General features: G+C 42.5%; 1 protein-coding gene across 5 annotated transcripts in view; it reads right to left on the reverse strand.

Annotated features, from left to right (window-relative positions):
* Nucleotides 1–815, reverse strand: part of CSNK1A1 (casein kinase 1 alpha 1) — a 68157-nt gene extending 67342 nt beyond the window's left edge. For 3 of the 5 annotated variants that reach the window (XM_020780467.3, XM_020780464.3, XM_020780465.3), the window contains exon 1: nucleotides 136–727. In XM_020780467.3, the coding sequence (XP_020636126.1) occupies nucleotides 136–258 (123 nt within the window). In that variant the 5' untranslated portion in view covers nucleotides 259–727. Of the gene's footprint in view, nucleotides 1–135 lie in introns of all 5 variants that reach the window. The other 2 variants (XM_078385809.1, XM_020780468.3) reach the window with 2 other exon arrangements.
* Nucleotides 816–19157: the final 18342 nt, after the last annotated feature.

Consider the following 19157-nt stretch of genomic DNA (forward strand, 5'->3'; position numbering starts at 1 on the left):
GGGGGGGGTGTTGGAGATATTTCTGGTGCTTGTCTAAAGTGATGGCTGGCCGGGTCCGGGGAAGGGATGAAAACGACCTCTATTTACGGACGCAGCAATGAGCGTGGCAGGAGAGTACGTGCCTCCAGCCCTTACCTCCCCGTTGGTGATATTGATCGCCAAGTATATATCCCCGAAGGAACCTGAGCCGATCTTCCGCACCAGTTTGTATTTGGACCCGACGACGAACTCGGCCTTGGAGCCACTGCTGCTTGCCATGGCGAATGAAGGGTGGGGGGGAAGGGGGTTATTCCCACGCCGAGTGTCCGCTGAGTTTTTCCTCAAGGAGCTCTCGCTCCGTCGCTTCCAGATAGCTGGGGGGGGGGGGAAGTAAAGGGGAAAGGGCGGGAGGACTCCGGTCCCTGCGGCTCCGTTCACACCAGGCCTCTATAGAAGGTGGACGCCCCAGACGCTTTCCCGGTTGCCAGTGCACTTTGTTCCCTCTTAGGAAAGGTAGTCCTCGTGGTTGGGAAGAGAGGGAAAAGTCCAAGCGGATCCAGCCGCCGCCAGCAACTGGCGCCTCACTCGGCGGCCGCCGCCATCTTGTCTGCCTCCCTCACTCTCTTTTTCGCTACTGATATCCAGGACACAAAATGCCTCCAGCCCGCGACCGACGCTTCTTCACAGCGCAAAGCACTCTGGGAAACAGAGGCGACGAGGGCCGCCCTGCGCATGCGTTTCCCAGAGGGAGGAAAAGAGGACAAGCAGGAAGTGTGCGTGATCTTAACGCCTCGGCAAGGGCGAGGCCAGTTCAAAGGATACGCGTGTGCAAAAAAGGCAGTTGGGGCGTTTCTCTCGAGCAGCTCCGCCCTTCGATACCGAACACGCCTGGAAGGATCCGCCTTCCATCGTTCTGTATTCGCGAACATGATCATTAAGTACATGGTTCAAAGGGCGAGAGTGAAAGCTGCCTGGCCTGAGCGAAAGACCTCTTTAGGCCTTTTAAAAACGGCAAAGATCTAGGAATACTGTAGCTTGAGAAGAGATAGTCGTGGGTTGGCATGTCAGGCAAAGACAAAACAAAAATGAAGATACTGTATAAAAGAAGACAAAAATTTTATGGCACCTTAAAGACTAGCAGCTATATTTTAACATTAGCTTTCGCGGACAAAGTGTCTAAAGAAGTGGACTCGCCCATGAAACCTCACAGTAAAATATAGCAACCTTTAAGGTGCCATAATGTTTTTGTCTTCTTTTTTTTCCTTTCATTTTCCTTTTGTTTTTGCCTGACAGAGATACAGGAGGTTCTGCAGCTTGTCTTCTCCCAGTAAGATAGAATGGCCAACTCAAGTTATTATATTCATACATTAAATCAGCTCTAGCTGCAAAAAAAAAATGCCACTTCCAAATAAGAACAGAAGTAGTCCAGAGACTGGAAAACTACACGCCTCCCACAGTAAAGGGTCTTCAGAAGCTGTGATAAAGGAAGTGGATTTTTAATCCACTGTGTTTCCAGTAGCTACTCTTTTTTTGTTAGAAGTATTTTCCTGCATCTTGTGTCAAATACAAATTATGATCTTTGTGTCATGTCTCTGATAAAAAGGAGTGAAAAATACCTTGGATGAGGAGCTAGTGCATGGAAATGTTTGATGTGATTTGGCAAAAAGCCACCCAATGCTCTTTTTAAAATATTTTCTTACAGGTTTCCTAAAAGTGTTGCAGCTCTGTGTTAGGTACCAATCTAGGCATAACAATCCCACCAACTCAGAGTCAGAGGAGAATCATGGCTGAGCCAAAGCCACAAGGTTGGAAGGGTAGGGAAACATCAGTTTCTTTGCTAATTTCTTTCTGTTTTGGCTTCATTTTTCACTTATCACTTCCAAACTTTGGTAGTGGGGGGGGGGGCAAGGTGTCGCTTCTTGGATAATCCATTTCTGATTCCCACAGTGCAGTCTGAGGTTAGTAAAACACTGAGGATTTCTTTTGCCACATCAGAGAACCCTCTGTTCTTAGAGAGCAAGGTCAGAAGCAGCTCTCTAAGAGAGCAGAAGAGTATTCCTTAAATTATTGTCATAGTTTCTGGCATGGTTTTGAAATCCTATACGTTAATTCAAAGGAATACGTATACCATCCATTGCACAATAGCACCTCTTACTAAACCCAAAATTTTAACCATTTACAATTACATTCTTTAAAAGTTTTCGTATGTGTATAAAGTTACTTTTATATAACACTGCATGAAATGGGATTGTGAAATTAATGTTGGATGGCATGTTTGTTATTATTTACATTTAGCGTTATTGGTATATTGCCTTTCAACAGAAAATTGCCATATAAGTTGACATAGTAAAACTGGGCAGTAACTAAAGTATCCTAAAAATCTTAATTCTAAAACTTCCATTATAGTTACTGCTGCATTTCTTCTGAACAAGGTTTTCCTTTTAGATACTACAGAGCACAGGCAAATCAATGTACATTTGAGTTCTCTTCTATCTGGCAAAAGCAGTACATAAAGACTTCAAATACATGTGTAGTTGTGTAAGAATATGGTTCCGGCTATGTCACGAATGTTCACTGAAGCATGAGAGTGGTAAATCAATCCTTGAACATTTCAAATACTTTGAAAATTGTATTATGGATACCATAAGTCAGAAGCAACTTGATGTAACATAACATACTCATCCAAATATAAAGTGTTAATTGGGATGATATCGAGGTTGTTGTTTTGTCTTTTTAAGATGCAAATGTCTCTGACCTGGAAAATAAAAAAATGTTCCAGAACCTCAAAAGCTAACTCCTCGTTCCTTATTCAGCACAGGGATGCATTAGCACCATAAACTAACAATTGAAGTGTTCACACCCCTATAGTCCCAAACAGCTTTTGGGCTGCTGCATTCCATATACAGTACTTCTAGACCGGTCCTTAGGAAGGATGGGATATGCTTTGGTACCCATGGAAGATGACAAGGAGAAAGAGTTGTGTGAAAATGAAGTGAAGAGGATGCTAGAAAGAAAGTAATAATAAATCTGTAGTCTATTTTGTGCAGCTAAGCATGCTTAAATCTTTTGAGTTGAATTGTTATAGGCATGTCTGAGTCTACCCAGGATCAAGAACCAAGTTTTTACATTGCAGATACTATTAAGAGTGTTTTCTTTGGAAGGAAAGAGCTAGTAAAAAGATACAAATAGAAGAACAGGTAGTAGCTTTTACTCGACCATTAGGAATATAAAACAAGGAAAAAAAGCTTTTGATGATAAATCTTCTTCAAGGCTATGTTCTCATGGGTGATTCCAAACGTATGTGCTGTTCTTAATGTCCAAAATTCACATGGCTGATGGTGTAAAAGGCTGAGTTTGCTTCTTAGATGGAGATGGTGCATTAAGCAAGTTGTTTTCAAGCTCCTTCTCAGCTAGCAGTTTGGAATTTATGGCCCAGTAACTTGATGCACAGCCTTGAAGATGATGTTTTATCATTGAAAGCTCACTGTTTTTTGTTTTCTGGTTTTTTTTAATATATATTTTTAATGTTCTATTGAATGTATCACCTGTTCCTGTATTTATATCATTTCCACAACCATGTGGCCATTTCCTGAATTTTACTAGTAAAAATATGAGATTTTAAAAAATATTATAATATTTATTTATAATATGCAGGCCAAGGCAAAGAGGCAGTCATGAAAGCAGCAAAATCAGGGAGCTGGACAGGGTACAGATTGTATTTGTCTTCAGGGTGGAAGGGATTGTCACTCTCGAATTGACCTTCTCAGCCACATTAGACGCTGTTCGAAGTCCTCCATATAGAGCACATTACTATAGTCTCTCGAGACTGAAGGATGCCTAATCTATAATATGTACAGACATAACAAAGGGATACTGATATTTCTATCCAGCTAACTTGGATAGCTCAGTGAATTAGGCATCTGGCTCTGGAATCATAGGTTTGCAGTTCAATTCCACATTGTTTCACACTTGTCCTGGGAGAAAGGCTAGCTATTTTGAGCCTTAGGAAATCTGCACAGTCACAAAGCACTCCCAGAAGGTAGGTACAAACTATGTCTAGAAAACCCTGGAAGGGTTTGCCATAAATTGGAATTGATTTGAAGCACATACAGTGGTGCCTTGCTTAGCAATCGCTCCGCTGAGCGATGAAATCGCTTAGCGATGGGGTTTTGGCCATCGCCAGAGCAATCGCTTAGTGATGGCCCCTATGGGGAAAAATCGCTTTGCGATGATCGTGGGGAAGTGATCATCGCAAAGCCCCCATTTTCGGCCAGCTGATTAGTGGTTCCAAAATGGCCGGTGGAAAACAAAATGGCTGCCTGCTGTTGCCTTGCTTTAGAGGCACCGAAAATGGTTGCCGCAATGGAGGATCTTCGCATAAGGTTAGTTTTAAAGCCCATAGGAACTATGGGCTTTTAAAAATCGCTTAGCGACAAAATCCCTTAGCGATGTTTTTTCCTGCACGGATTAACATCGCTAAGCGAAGCACCACTGCATTTGTAATTTTTAATTGAATAGCTTGATTTTAAATCAATTCAAAGGGCAATCCAATAGGACAGGCACTGGTTTATAAAATTAGCTCACACATTTTGCAGTAAGGCATCTGTCATTCAGTGGGAATGTCTAGACCAGTGATGGTGAACCTATGGCACGCATGCTACAGCTGGCATGCGGAGCCCTTTCTGCCGGCACGTGAGCCGTAAGTCGCCAGACCGCTACTCCCCCCCCCCCCGTGCAGCTAAACCTGAGAAGGCAGCTGCAGCCGCAGTGCTGGCACTTCAGCAGGCGAATCTGGAGCAGCTGGCGCTAGGAGTGGATCTGGAGTGGGGTCTCGAGGCACCTCCGTGCCGGGATTCCCCCTTCCGCTGCCATTTCTGGTTCCTACGCCACCATGGCACCCCGCCCACTGGTGTTTTTTTTCATCCCCAGTTTGGGCATGCAAGCCCAAAAAGGTTTGCCACCACTGGTCTAGACAAAAAATACATACATTTCCTTTATCAGTTCATAAAATTATCTGTTCATAATCACATCCCTTTCTATAATAAGGATTTTTTATACAGTATTTCAGCAGCCTCTTTTCCTCTAATTCAATATGAATCTTGAATAAACATAAACACCTGGGTTTCATAGTTCTGTCAGCTTCCAGTTCCGCTTCTCTTTCTTACAACACAAGCAGAGCACAGGAAGCATCTGCCTAGTGAAGCAAGCAACACATGATTGTACAATACACAGCAAACAATAAACACAAGCAGTGTTTTGAATAAATGGCAAAATCTTAAATTCAATTCAAAATGTTAGGCCTGCAACCTATGGCCAAACAAAATGTCTAGTTTTGATCTTAAGGATGGGAGATATGTTTAACAATCTTCTGACTTGTCCCCCTTCTTTTCTTTCAAAAGAAAAGCAGCAAGAGGAGGTCACAGCTTTGAACAGAGGAACACTGAAGCAGAATCTTTTCAGTATTTATTTGTCTAGTGCTTTTGTGTGTGTTTTCTGTGGGGGTCCTCCCCTTATTTTGGTGGAAATCACTCTCCAGTGCTTACCAGTCTGTGGGTAAAACATGCATTTACCATTGTCTCTTAAGTGGAAAATACGTTGGAGGAGCTTCTAAGCAGAAAAACAGCAGAGGAGGACATATTTCCATGGTCACCTTTTCTCCAATCCTTGATAAAGATTCATACAACTTGTTTTAAAAACTATTTTGAAAAAGACAAGGACATTGATTTAGAACCCCATGTGACTCATAGATTGGTCCTTACTGAAATTGCAGGCAGGCATCCAGAAGAAGATACAGTGGTGCTCTGCTTAACGATTACCACGTCTAACAACGAATCCGCTTCACGACGATGTTTTTGCGATGTTTGAATGGAGTTTTTTCCCTTAGCGATGATCGGTTCCCTGCTTCGGGAAATGATTTTTTGCTTTACGACGATTTTCCAACAGCTGATCATCAGGTTTCAAAATGGCTGCCGCTGTGCAAAATGGCCCCCCGCTGTTTTTAGGACTGATTTTTCGCTCTACAGGCACTGGAAAATGGCCGCCCTATGGAGGATCTTCACTGGACGATTAGCTATTTCGCCCATTGGAACACATTAACCAGTTTTTAATGTGTTTCAATGGGCTTTTTTATTTCGTTTGATGACGATTTCTCTACAGTGATTTTGCTGGAACGAATTAATGTCGTCAAGTGAGGCACCACTGTATTAAGGAAGAGAGTTCCAACCTAACCCCTGGCATGTTGGCTTTCTATGGATAGTGTATATTTTTCCCGTGAGGTGCAGGATTCTCTCTTAGCAGTTCTTGCCTGTGGTCTGATATGGCCAAAGATGAGCTCTATAACAACTTAGTGAGAACCAGGGCCTAGTTTCAGATAAATCCATGAGTGATAGGTATTTTATGCTAAGGTATCCTGCTGGAATCAACAGAACCTAGGTACAATTTACTTTGCCAAAACTAGAACCAATAGTTTGTTAACATGTATATAAGCAAGCAGGCTGTCTTGGCTTACACATCTTTAAACAATTGATGCCAAAGAATGGTTTCACAGGGCATTGCCCAGGAGACCAAAGAGCACTGAGGGAATGTACTCACTGCCTCATAGGAAGAAGTCTCTTCTGTTGACCAGAGCAGGAGTTGCTACAGCAATATTTGCCGCTAATTCAAAACTGTCTAGCTAGTTAAAATGAATCTCTATGTGGTCTTGGAAAGAGATGAGCACAAACTGCAGGTTTGGCTGTTCATTCTGGTTCATTTATCAGCCTTCAAATTTATGCTTAATTCTTTAACTCTCATTAAGTTAGTTCAGATCATAGATTGACTCCCTGCCCTCACTCAAAACCAAGGCACATTGATGCATACTTATTATATTTTAACTTTCATCTTAACTAAAAACAAGAAATAAACACCATACTTTTCATTCTTTAAAGAAAAAAAAACACTTTGTGTTCCTAAGAATCAGCAAGTATCTTACTGGGTTTTCACAGAGCAGAAAGTCCCACCAGCATATTAATGTGGAATTGTGCTATTTACATAAGCATTACCATTACAGAAGTGAATAGAAGCCAGTTCTGCTTGCCTACAACAAAGCAGAGAAATCCTGCATCATTATGCTGGGAACTTTCCACTCAGTAGAAACTCAGTTAGATACTGGCCAAAGAGACTTCCATCTGCTGTTTCTAAATCTAAATTGTGATACCACCAAAGCATTTATTTCAGCTTTTCCATACCACTATTGATGTGTTATATAGGGAATGGAGTGGGTAATGGGATTATGCTGTAGAGTTTGCTTAGGGTAGAAGTTAAGGGACAGGAATGGTGTGTCAATGTGCCAATTTTGTCAGTGAGGAAGGTCATAGTTGATCTGCAGTTTAACCAGAACTTTTGGCAAGTATGACCAACTACTGTATATCCTTTTGCTTTAACATGAAGGTCTTTTATCTGTGGGAATTTCACAGTTGTTTTTTAATGCAGGAATTAGTAGCTGTCAATTGTAGGAAAAGAAATATTGCGTTTATTTGGCAGATCGTCTTCTTCCACCCAGATCTACCCGAATCACCCGTCATCGCCAGTAGGGACGGCTGAGGGGTCTGACGCCGAGAGAGGCTAGGAAGGAAAAAACTAGAAACCGGGGCTTCTCGGCGGTGGCCCCTCGGCTGTGGAATGCCATCCCAACAGAAATTCGGCTGGCACCCTCGCTGGGTGTTTTTAAAAGCCAGTTAAAAACTTGGCTATTTAAGCAGGCCTTCCCTCCAGTCAGCTAAGTCTTTTTTTTTTCTCCTCCTCTTTTCTTATTCTATCCCATCTTGGTACTCTTTTCTTAAATTAATTGCCTTAATTAATATTGTAATTGTATTTTGACATTTTTTATATTGATCTATTTTATGCTGTAAGCCGCCCCGAGTAGACGTGGTCTAGAGGGGCGTGGTATAAATTTAATAAATAAAATAAATAATAAAAAATAATTTATTAAACAAGGTCAGATAGTTGTTAAATTCCTGTAAAACAAGGAGTCAAAAAACAGCATGGCAATTTTGCCCAAACAAATTGGATCTCAAAGAAAACCACTCCCACTCACAAATGAGAGGAAGTTGTCATTTAAGCCTCTCTCTCTTAAAGAGACATACTCTGCATACTCCAAGGTATTACTCAAAAATCTACATCCCTCAGGAGCTGATGTGCTGTTCAAAGCTTTGCCCTGAGAAATGTTCAACATTCAGACATGTTCCATCAGCATCTTGTCCTGTCCTCTGAAGAGGAGTTGGAAAATCACACTGTAATTGCCACTATATACTGTAAACATTTCATGTTTTCAGAAGGTAGCAGGGTTGAAGTAACTGCAATGTAAGTGAATGATGGGGATGGGGAAGATAGTAGAAAGGAATTTCTGTAGGGGGGATAACATGGAAATCTCTCATCAGATGTAACCACGGAGTGCTAAAAACACCATACATTCATTACACAGGCAGCTCTAATGACATCCTTTAGATATTATGACAGTTCTGAAACATCCAGAATATTCCACGCAAACATCTTACCGATATAGATCTGAACATTAAATCCTAATACTTTCAGTCATACTTTCTTGTCAGGGTGTGTCAGATTGGAAACTTAACAGCTTCATTCTATGCAAAGTTAGACGTGCCAAAACATTTCAAAATGTACCATTAGCTTATCCTCTTTTAAATGAATTTTTTTTTCTAGATGGACTGAACAAAGATCAAAAGTGGGCAGTTTCTTTTGCACAAACACGCTTAGCTTCCTAGTTTGTATCAGTCATGGCCAGGTGTACACTTCCAGATGTTGTTGCAGTATAGAAACCATCATCCTTCACCACTGGTCATGCTTACTAGCACTGGGTGGACTTGCAGTTCAGCAAAATTTGGAGGACTACACCTGGCCATGACTCTGCTCTAAATCAAACATCTAACATACAGGGGAAGCATGGTGATGGGATGCAATGGTCCATGGTCCAGAAACAGCCAGGGTACGAGCCCTCAATAATAATCCCTCCTCTCCTTCCAGTAGGGGAATGATGTCTTCCTCTCGAACGTCCACCCAGTCACATTCCCTGGGGGGGTTCCCCCACCCCCCACGGGACTCCAGGAATTCCCTCTGTTGGGTCTCCCAAATTCTCCATTCTAACCTCTCCCTTCGTTCTCTTTCCGCCCTCTCTCTTTCCTCTCTCCACTCCTTAGTTTCTCGTTCACCCAGTATGATGGTTTGGAGCTTAACTCACGCCTGCTCCTAGCATCAGCTTCTTCTTTGGGGACACACAGTTTCTCCGTCTTTCCTGTCCATGGATCTTCTACCCAGATCCACTCCCAGCCTACTGGCAACTCTCCTTCCCCCCCTTTTTATATCCCCTAACCCCGCCTCCACTACTTCCCGCCTTTTTTCTCCCGCGCCCGCCAAGGTAGTCCCAGGTTCTGCGATCATGAGTCCTTTCAAATCTCCCTCCAAATTCCCCGGGACATGTCCAGGAGGTCTCATCTTCCCCTCCATGGAAGCTGGGTGCCTTGTCTTCCTGCAGCATCCCTCCATTGTCCCCAACCTGCATCTAAAGAGGGAACACTTCTTATGTGGAGAACGGTAACATGCAGGCAAGAGCAGACCACAGGGGGAAATCTTGCTCTCTCCAGGTTGTCATCCTTGCTTGTTCGCTGCACTCATTTTACTTCTGGCTCAAAAACATGCAGGTGGGAACCCTTAGGAAAGCAAGTTCCCTGCAAGGAGGAGGACTTGTGCTCTTCCCTCCCTCCCACCCCTTTCCTGTTTCTGCTCACGGTCAGGCGAGCAATGCACAAGTCCGGCCGTCGCCAAAGACAGCCGCCTTTTCCCTTTCACCTAGCATCTGTCCTCAGCTTTTGAATGCTCGCCCAGATATAGTGTGTCTGAACAGGGAGGCTCTGTCCATTGACTGGCCGTCGTTTATCCTCCCTCCTCCTCCTCCTCCTGCCCCCAGCACCCTCCGGTGAGAGCCCTGCCCTGCAGCAGGACAAACGGGGTCAACCCAAGGAAGTGACTCCGTCACCGCTCAGGACAACCCACAGCCACCGATGCAGGAGCTGCTTCCTTTGCACCTTTTTTTGCTGCGGATGGGGCACCAGGGTGACCAGTCTCTCCAGCAGATCAGGCCAGCTTGCCGATGAAAAGTGTGCCAAAAGCCATTCGCCACAGTCAGTGGACAGAGCCTCCCTGTTCAGACATATTATATCTGGGCAAGAATTCAATTCATTTTGTATTAAAAAAATAAAGAGATTTGAGAAGACTGGAATTTTTTTAACAAAGCTTTTCTTGTGGAAAATCTGATGCAGCCCAGCCTCACCCAGCCTCTGCCTCCAGCAGCCCCCAGGTAAATCGAGTTTGAGACCCCTGTGGTAGGGTCTGGCTCTCTCAGCGGTTGGTGGGAGGGACAGCACTCCTGAGAGAGGGGTCTCTCTCTCCCCCTCCTTCTTACAATCAAAATCTACTCCTTTTGGATTGGCAGTACCATGGGAATAAATGTAGAAGACATATTTACACTCTTTCTATCAGAGGAGTCAAAATACATGTCCTCAGTGTTTATTCCCGTGATGGTGCCAGTCATGTCCAGATAAGGATACAGATAATAGGCAAAGTAAATGGTAAATCCTATTCCTATGTTAATGAATGATTGTCGCTATGGTCACCTGGACATTTCTGAGTCTGATTATGCAGACTATGACATCACTTCCTTGAGTTCATGACTACCTGTGTCATCCATGTGGATGAGTGTCTTGCTCCCTGTAAAAGCTGGCAACTGCATGGAATTCCACACACTGTCTGAAAAAGCAGATGGATCCATGAATGCTCACTTGAAAATAGTCTTTAAGGTGCCACTAGTTTTTATTTGGTTGTTTGTTTGGCTTTTTCATGGATACGGATTGCCACAAGAAACAAAGTTAGCCAGTCTCCTTAATAATCCTGTTGTCTCCCTTTCTATAAGATCAAAAGTGCAAGAGTATAAGAATATTTTTTCAGCAGACTGAAAGCTAAGAAGTCAGTTTCATTGGAATTTCACACATAGTAAACAAACGAACAAACAAGAATTGGTTATCTGTAGTGATAAAATGGATTGTGTGTTTTATGATGCCATGTTGGATGATAATCTGACCTTATTTTTAATGTTTTTTTCCCCAGAACTCTGTTTTGCCACTGCTTTGTCTCCATACAAGTTTATTCTTGTCTTTCCCGTCATTGTTTACAGAGGTCAGATGTATAGTTTTGTATGGAGCTGGAGAGAAATAATGAGTTAATTATAAGGGTCTTCTTCCCTCCCTCCACCGTAACCAACAGCATACGACAACTGCAATGTACCAAGGATTAACTTTGCTCTCTTTCCAGTGTAACTATTTTAGTTACTCTTCTAGTTATGGGGGTGATATTAGGGATGATCTCATGACTTGTGTTATGTATCACAGTCCAGCGGCTAGTAGCATCCTGTTTTATTAAAAAGTAATGGACAAACAACTATTTAAGTCACTTCAGAAAAAATATATTTCAAAAACATGTAAGAAATGGAAATAAACTATTTTGTTTTTCTTTAAGATCTGTAACAGAAACTAATTATGTTTTAAAACTAACCTTTTTAGTTTTTTGTGTATGCATTATTTATTTATCTGAATAATGAGTAATTTTCATGTGTTTGTAAAAACAAAGAATCATGTATGTTTTCAGGAGTAATTTCCTTCCCCCTTTCATTATTCTTTGGTTTCCTTCTTTTTGGCTTATCTTTTTTTGTTCTGGTTATGGTGGTTATTGTTATTATGCAGCCTTGCTAATCCTGGTCTGTCACTTCTTCAGCACCACCACCACCACCGAGTTTTTGGATGCATAGAGTTGCATTGGAGCATCACAGGGCAACCGTGCACAAGCCCTTGTGGATAACTGCTCTTGCAGATGACATGGTGTAGGTTGCTAGGAATGACACAGGCATTTTTGTTAATGGCAGTCTTCTCCTAGGAGATGGCTGGCTTCTGTAGGCCCTTGTGCTTCTTGAGGGCTTTTCATTAATTAACAGCCAGCTCCACCACAACAGTCTTGCAATGGATGACCTCATGGCAAGGAGGAGTTGTGGGCACTGCAACAGTTTCTGTGTTATATGTTTGCTTGCTCCTCTTAATAAGAAAATTGGAGCAAGTTGGACCCAATAATCTATTGCAGATGGGCAAACATTGTGTAATGTCTTCCACGAAAAATATATGGCTGGCTCTCACAGTGTTGTTTCAGTCATAGATGGAAATGGCGGAGTTTTCTTCATGCCTTCTCAAATCCCCAACCCAGCCAAGGAGTCTCTCCAGCAAGGAGTATTGTGGCATCTTAAAGAGGAACATTGGGCATGAGCTTTCATGACTGTTGGCTGCTTCTTCTGGTGTGTACTACTTCACCTGTATCTGAAGAAGTTGGCTACAATCCAGAAGAGCCTATGTCACATAGATTGTGGTAGTCTTTAATGTGAAATGAGACTCCTTGTTTTCTCTGTCTTTGAGCAAGTCCCTTGAAATTGGTTGAGCTGATTTGAGTAGACAGGAATAGGTTTACAGGGCTAGATGAATTAATGTTAAATGTTGTAAGCCGCCCAGAGACCTTTGGGTAGTGTGGGCGGCATATAAATTAAATTAAATTAAATTAAATTAAATTAAATTAAATTAAATTAAATTAAATTAAATTAAATTAAATTAAATTAAATAAATAAATAAATAAATAAATAAATAAATAAATAAATAAATAAATAAATAAATAAATAAATAAATAAATAACTGTGCCATTAAAAAACCACAAACACACATTTAGAGTTGTATTTGGCACTATGGACTGGCTACTATTTTTTGCTGGCTGAAGTCCTTTTCTTGAGAGACATAACAGGGTGAAGACATAACAGAGTGGAGCAGCAGTCTTTCACCTCTATTTTTGTTAGTAGACATTACAACAGTACCATCTTTCTTTGGCATACCTAGGAGAGTATAATTTGATTTAACCCTCACATCGATGTCCAGCTACAGGCCTCTCTTGATTGCATTTACAATATGTATGCAACATTAATTTCTGGATATGTTTTAGTATATTCCTCCTGTAAGCTCTCTAAGAATTTTATTGCATTCTGAGTCTGAGAATATTCCCCTCTCTCCACCACCTCAGCCTTATTTAAAGAAGAAGAAGCTGTCTTCCCCCTTTGTTCTTATTCCCCGTCAGCCTCTTAATATGTCATTTGGAAACTTGCTCACTGCTTGGAACTTGATGTTTTAGATATTTATAATTTGCTTCCAGTTAGCCCACCCAGCACTTTCAAAATAAACTAATGGATGAATCAAACTAAATACCATTTCACGAGCAACTAAAGATGGATTTTTCAGGGATGGTTGAGATGCTTCAGATAATCTCTCTTGGTTTCCTAGTTAAATGAATGTTTTGTTTTTTATTCCTTTTTTTTCCCTTTTTGGTCCTAATTTGTTCTTGTTCTTTGGATCATGGTGTCCAAACTGTTTATGGCTGAACAGCACATAAAATAGTCCTCCCACTTTGCTTTTATGTCTGCTCTTTATGAGATCTGAGTGGTTTTGGAAGCTGTTACAGCTTGAGTCATACCAACTTGGAGGATCAAGAAAAACAGGTTTTCACCTATGGGTCCTTAAGTAGACCATATATGGGTGTAGAAGAAGAGCAAGTGTATCACACTCACATGCTGGCCTTCTCTTTACAGCACTGTGTAACACTGCCACCTGATGGGCATAAAAGGGCATGAAGCAAAACGAAACAGAAATAAAAAAGTTTTTATAAAAGAAGACAAAAAAGGTTGTGGATGTCTGAGGAAACGGATTTGATCCAAGGAAGCTCATATTTAGTATATATAACAGCTAGTCTTTAAGGTGCCACAATGTTTCTGTTTTGTTTCTTGCCTGATATGCTTGTCTGATATGCTTGCACGGGTTACCACAGCCACCACTTTGAAACCAAATGGGTGTGTTGCTATGTTGCTTATATATAACTTCTGAGGGTGCTCCATTAAGCAGAGGGATAGGATTCCTATAGCTAAAAGTCCCTCTTCCTCATCCCTTCTGCTTCTTAAGACATGGTCAAGGCCTTCTTTTTCTTTAACCAAAGTTGTATCAGAGTGAATCCAAGAATTACAGTGGTGCCTCGCAAGACAAATTTAAAACTCAACTAAAAACATGGCTTTACATCCAGGCCTTCCCTCCTGCCAGCATTTTATTTAATTTTCTCTCTTTTATCTATCATCTATTATCTTTTGGAATGTTCTGTTTGTAATGATGTTTACGGATTTATATTATTTTAATTGTATGCATGTTGCTGTTAGCCGCCCAGAGTGGTATAATATACCAGATGGGCGGGATATAAATCAAATAAATAAATAAATAAAATAAAAATTAATTTGTTCTGTGGTTAATGTTCTCTTGCGAAATGAATTTTCCCATAGGAATGCATTGAAATCTAATTAATGGGCAAAAAAAGTCAAATTTAGTTTACAAAGGGTTTATTAAGTGCTCTTTAAAGCCATACATATTGTGCAGATGATTTCAAAAATTTCAATCAGAAAACTTTAACTTTTTAAGCTGAGCTGATGTTTTTAAGCCTCACTAGACGTTCTAGCCTTCCTAATTTTACGATCACACACAGCTACCAGAGTGCTGATTGTGATACTGATCACTCCCTGGTGTGTAGTAGAGTAAAACTGTGAACAAAGAGATTGTATCACACGAAAAAAGAAGGAAGACCACGTATTGACATCAGCAAGACTTGCAATCAAAGAAAAGTGGAGGAATTTGCTCAAGGGCTTCAGGAAACCCTTCCAGGCCTGGCTGATGCAAATGCACCTGAACGATGGGAACATTTCAAGGACGCTGTGTATAACACCGCCTTGTCCACCTTTGGCAAGAAGACCAAAAAGATGGCCGACTGGTTCAAAGCCCATTCGGAGGAGTTGATGCCAGCCATCGAGGATCAGAGGAGAGCTCTAGCAGAATACAAAGCCTGTCCTAGCGAGTACAACTTGCAAGTTCTTCGAGCTGCTCATAGCCAAGTCCAACAGGCTGCCAGGAGATGCTCCAATGATTATTGGCTTCAGCTCTGCTCTCAGATCCAGATAGCAGCGGACACAGGTAACATCAAAGGAATGTATGACGGTATCAAGCAGGCCTTAGGTCCAATACAGAAGAAATCTGCTTCCTTGAAGTCTGCTACAGGTGTGATCATCCAGGACCAAGCACAGCAGATGGAACGCTGGGTGCAGCACTACTCTGAGCTATATTCCAGAGAGAAAGTAGTAACTGAAGAAGCATTAAACAACATTGAGTGCCTGCCTGTCTTGGAAGAGTTGGACAGTGAACCAACCTTAGCAGAAATAAAAGCGGCCTTGGATTCCCTCACGTCCGGCAAGGCACCTGGAAAGGATAACATCCCTGTTGAAGTGCTGAAGTGCTGTAAAGAGATCATCACCACTGAACTGTATGAAGTCTTTCGTCTTTGCTGGAGGGAAGGTGGAGTACCACAGGACATGAAGGATGCAAACATCGTCACATTGTACAAGAACAAAGGAGACACGGGTGACTGCAATAACTACCATGGCATCTCTCTTCTTAGCATTGTAGGGAAGCTCCTTGCCCGTGTTGTGCTGAAGAGGCTCTAGGTGCTTGCAATCTGTCCAGAATCACAGTGTGGATTTCAAGCTAATAGATCCACCACTGACATGTTATTCTCCCTCCGACAGCTGCAAGAGAAATGCAGGGAACAACAACAGCCACTCTTTGTGGCCTTCATAGATCTCACAAAGGCCTTTGATCTGGTTAGCAGGGATGGCCTTTTTAAAATACCACCTCGACTCCTTAACATCATCAGGTCCTTCCATGAGGGAATGAAAGGCACTGTAGTTTTTGATGGCTCAACATCAGATCCCTTTGACAGCTGAAGCAGAGTGAAACAGGGCTGTGTCCTCGCACCAACCCTTTTTGGGATCTTTTTTGCTGATCTTTGGAACTGCAACAGAAGGTGTCTATCTCCGGACTAGATCAGACGGAAAGCTCTTTAATCTCTCTAGATTGAGAGCAAAGACCAAAGTCCAACTGAAATGCATACGGGACTTCTTCTTCGCAGATGATGCAGCCATTGTTGCCCACTCTGCTGAAGACCTCCAACAACTCATGAATCGTTTTAGCAAGGACTGCCAAGACTTTGGACTAACAATCAGCCTGAAGAAAACACAAGTCATGGGCCAGGGCGTGAACTCACCTCCCTCTATTACCATCTCCAGACAAGAATGTTCATGACTTTGTGTACCTTGGCTCAATAATCTCTGACACCCTCTCTCTAGATGTCGAGCTGGATAAACGCATTGGCAAAGCAGCCACCATGTTCTCAAGACTCACAAAGAGAGTATGGCTCAGTAAGAAGCTGATGAGATATACCAAGATCCAGGTCTATAGAGCCTGTGTCCTGAGCACACTCCTGTACTGCAGTGAATCCTGGACCCTTTGTGCACGGCAGGAGAGGAAGCTGAACACCTTCCATATGCGTTGCCTCCGACGGATTTTTGTTATCACCTGGCAAGAGAAAGTTCCAAATAGAGTAGTCCTAGAACGAGCTGGAATTTTTAGCATGTATACATTACTGAAACAGCGAAGTCTACGTTGGCTCGGGCATGTCGTGAGAACGGCTGATGGTTGGATTCCGAAAGATCTTCTGTATGGATAATTAGTGGAGGGGAATCACCCCAGAGGGAGACCACAGCTGTGATACAAGGATATCTGCAAGCAGGATCTGAAGGCTTTAAGAATGGACCTCAACAAATGGGAAATGTTGACTTCTGAGCATTCAGCCTGGAGGCAGGCAGTGCATCATGGCCTCTCCCAATTTGAAGAGACCCTTGTCCAGCTGGCCGAGGCAAAGAGGCAGTCCCAAAATTAGGAAAATCAGGGAGCTGGACAGAGGACAGATTGTATTTGTCTTCAGTGTGGAAGGGATTATCACTCTCAAATTGGCCTTCTCAGCCACACTAGACACTGTTCCAAGACCTCTATTCAGAGCATGTTGCCATAGTCTCTCGAGACTGAAGGATGCCTACCTAAGAAGGGTTGGTTTAAGGGACATCAGCAAAGCAACCCTTTCCATTGTGATCAAACTTTAAATTGTGCCTGGAAATGGATTGGCAGCTGCAATTTGGACCTGCTTATGTCTCCTGACACTTTCCATAGGCAGCCCCATGTAAAGCACATTACGGTAATCCAGCTGGGATGTAACTAAGGCATGTGTCACCATGGCCAGTTTAGACCTCTCCAGTAATGTGCACAGTTGGTGCACTAATTTTAAGTGTTCAAATGCACTCCTGGCCACCACTAAAACCAGGGCATCTAGGATCAGAGACAAATCTCATGTCTAGAGATTGTCCTGTGTGTCCTATGCAGAAGGCAGAAGGACTGTTGAGGTTGTTGAGGCCCCGTAATGACACTGACAGAGTGGATGTGGGGACACAGTTGACATCTAGGTTTGTACTAAATGTCAACTGTTTCTCTTGTCCATGAAGAAATATACTAACATGCCCACCTCTTCAAAAACTACTGTATAACCATCTTGATACAAACCATTGATGAGTAACTCTGAGACCCCTCCCTGCTTTCCCTTTTTCCTGCTGTTTTTTCTTGAAAATGCCACTTGTATTACACTGTACATTTATTCAGAGGAGGGGCACCTTCAATTAGGGACACTCCTCCTACATCTCTTCAAGTGGAAGACTCCTTCAGACAGAGAATGTCCTTATCTGTACAGTAGGATATATGGCCCCTGTAATTCAAATGCCAGCTGAAGTCTTGTCGCTGCCTAGAATGGCCAAAACCCACAGAAACATAATGTTGCTTATTATTCTGCCTTATAAAAATGACTCACATGGAACGTTTCGAAGGGTTGTTTTTTTTTTTTTTTTTTAGTTAAAGCTGGTACAATGTTTGGCCTTTTTAAAAACACACACATATACAAGGGAGGAACTCTGTGTGGGGAGGTATCTCTCTGTTCTTTTGAGTCAATGTGCGTACAGCCTTTTAAACCAACCATTTCCATCAGCTACACAAATCCCCTAGCATTTTAGAACCTTTTATTTCTCCCCCCCCCGAAGGATCTCTGTTTCCCATTTCTATCCTTTGAAGTCCAGCCATACCTTCAATACTTCTTTGTTCAAAGCTAAGAGCTGGCTTGTGGCAAGAGAAGGGTAGCTCACCTGAAGCATCACTCCTTTGTCCTCAGAGGCACCATGATGCCTCATGTCTGCTAGCACAAAAAAATGTCACAGCTGCGCTGCCGCTGTGTGATTATGGTTCACCAAAATCAAACTGAAGTTCCTTCCCAAACTCGTAAGTTAACATTACATGTCAGAGGGTGGAGTGGGGAGATAGAGCAGAAGAAATGGGCACCGAGGAAGTGAGAGGAAGTGGCATTCGGAGAAAATCCTCCATACCTCTGCAGTAACTTTGTTTCTGCATGTGGGGCATTGTGAAGCCTTCATTCGTTGCAGCAGTGTAGTTATTTATGTATTAAATCATCTCTGGGTGACTGGTTTTACAGACTTGGCAGAATACTGCTTTCAGGTCACCTACTGTGTGCTAGTGTATACAAATACCCACTCAGCTTCCCCATCCCTTGCCATTACGCCTGCACTGTGTCCTTCACACAAGGACGCAACCCCTGCCAGAACAGCCTCCATTCTGAAGCAGAACTGTGATGGCCTTGGTCGGTACATTTTTAGTACTACAGGAGACGGAAGGATGTTTATTAGGTTACATTCAAAGCGGCCCATTCCATTACCAAGGGTGGGTGTGGGTGGATAAGCTGGAGATGAAAGCATCAGGTTTTGTACGGTTAGGAGTCAAATCAGTAAACACTGAAGGGCGGGGCAGAAGCAGAGCTGAGGTAGACAGGTAGGTAGCAAGTCTGTAAAGGATAAAGAAAGGCCTTCATTCATTTTTGCAATTCGTCTACTTATTTTAGTGAAAATATCATCATATGGGATGGAGAACCCTGAGATGTTAAATAAGGGAAAGAAATTGTAGCTGACAGGTCTGTCCATGGAGGTGCATGGATTTGAGTGCTTGACATCTGCAAGTTCGTGTTTGGGTCCTTGCACATTCAGTTATGCGGGTGCTGAATTAAGAGTTGCCACC

Source organism: Pogona vitticeps, chromosome 2, assembly GCF_051106095.1.
Source record: "Pogona vitticeps strain Pit_001003342236 chromosome 2, PviZW2.1, whole genome shotgun sequence".
NCBI classification, from domain to species: domain Eukaryota; kingdom Metazoa; phylum Chordata; class Lepidosauria; order Squamata; family Agamidae; genus Pogona; species Pogona vitticeps.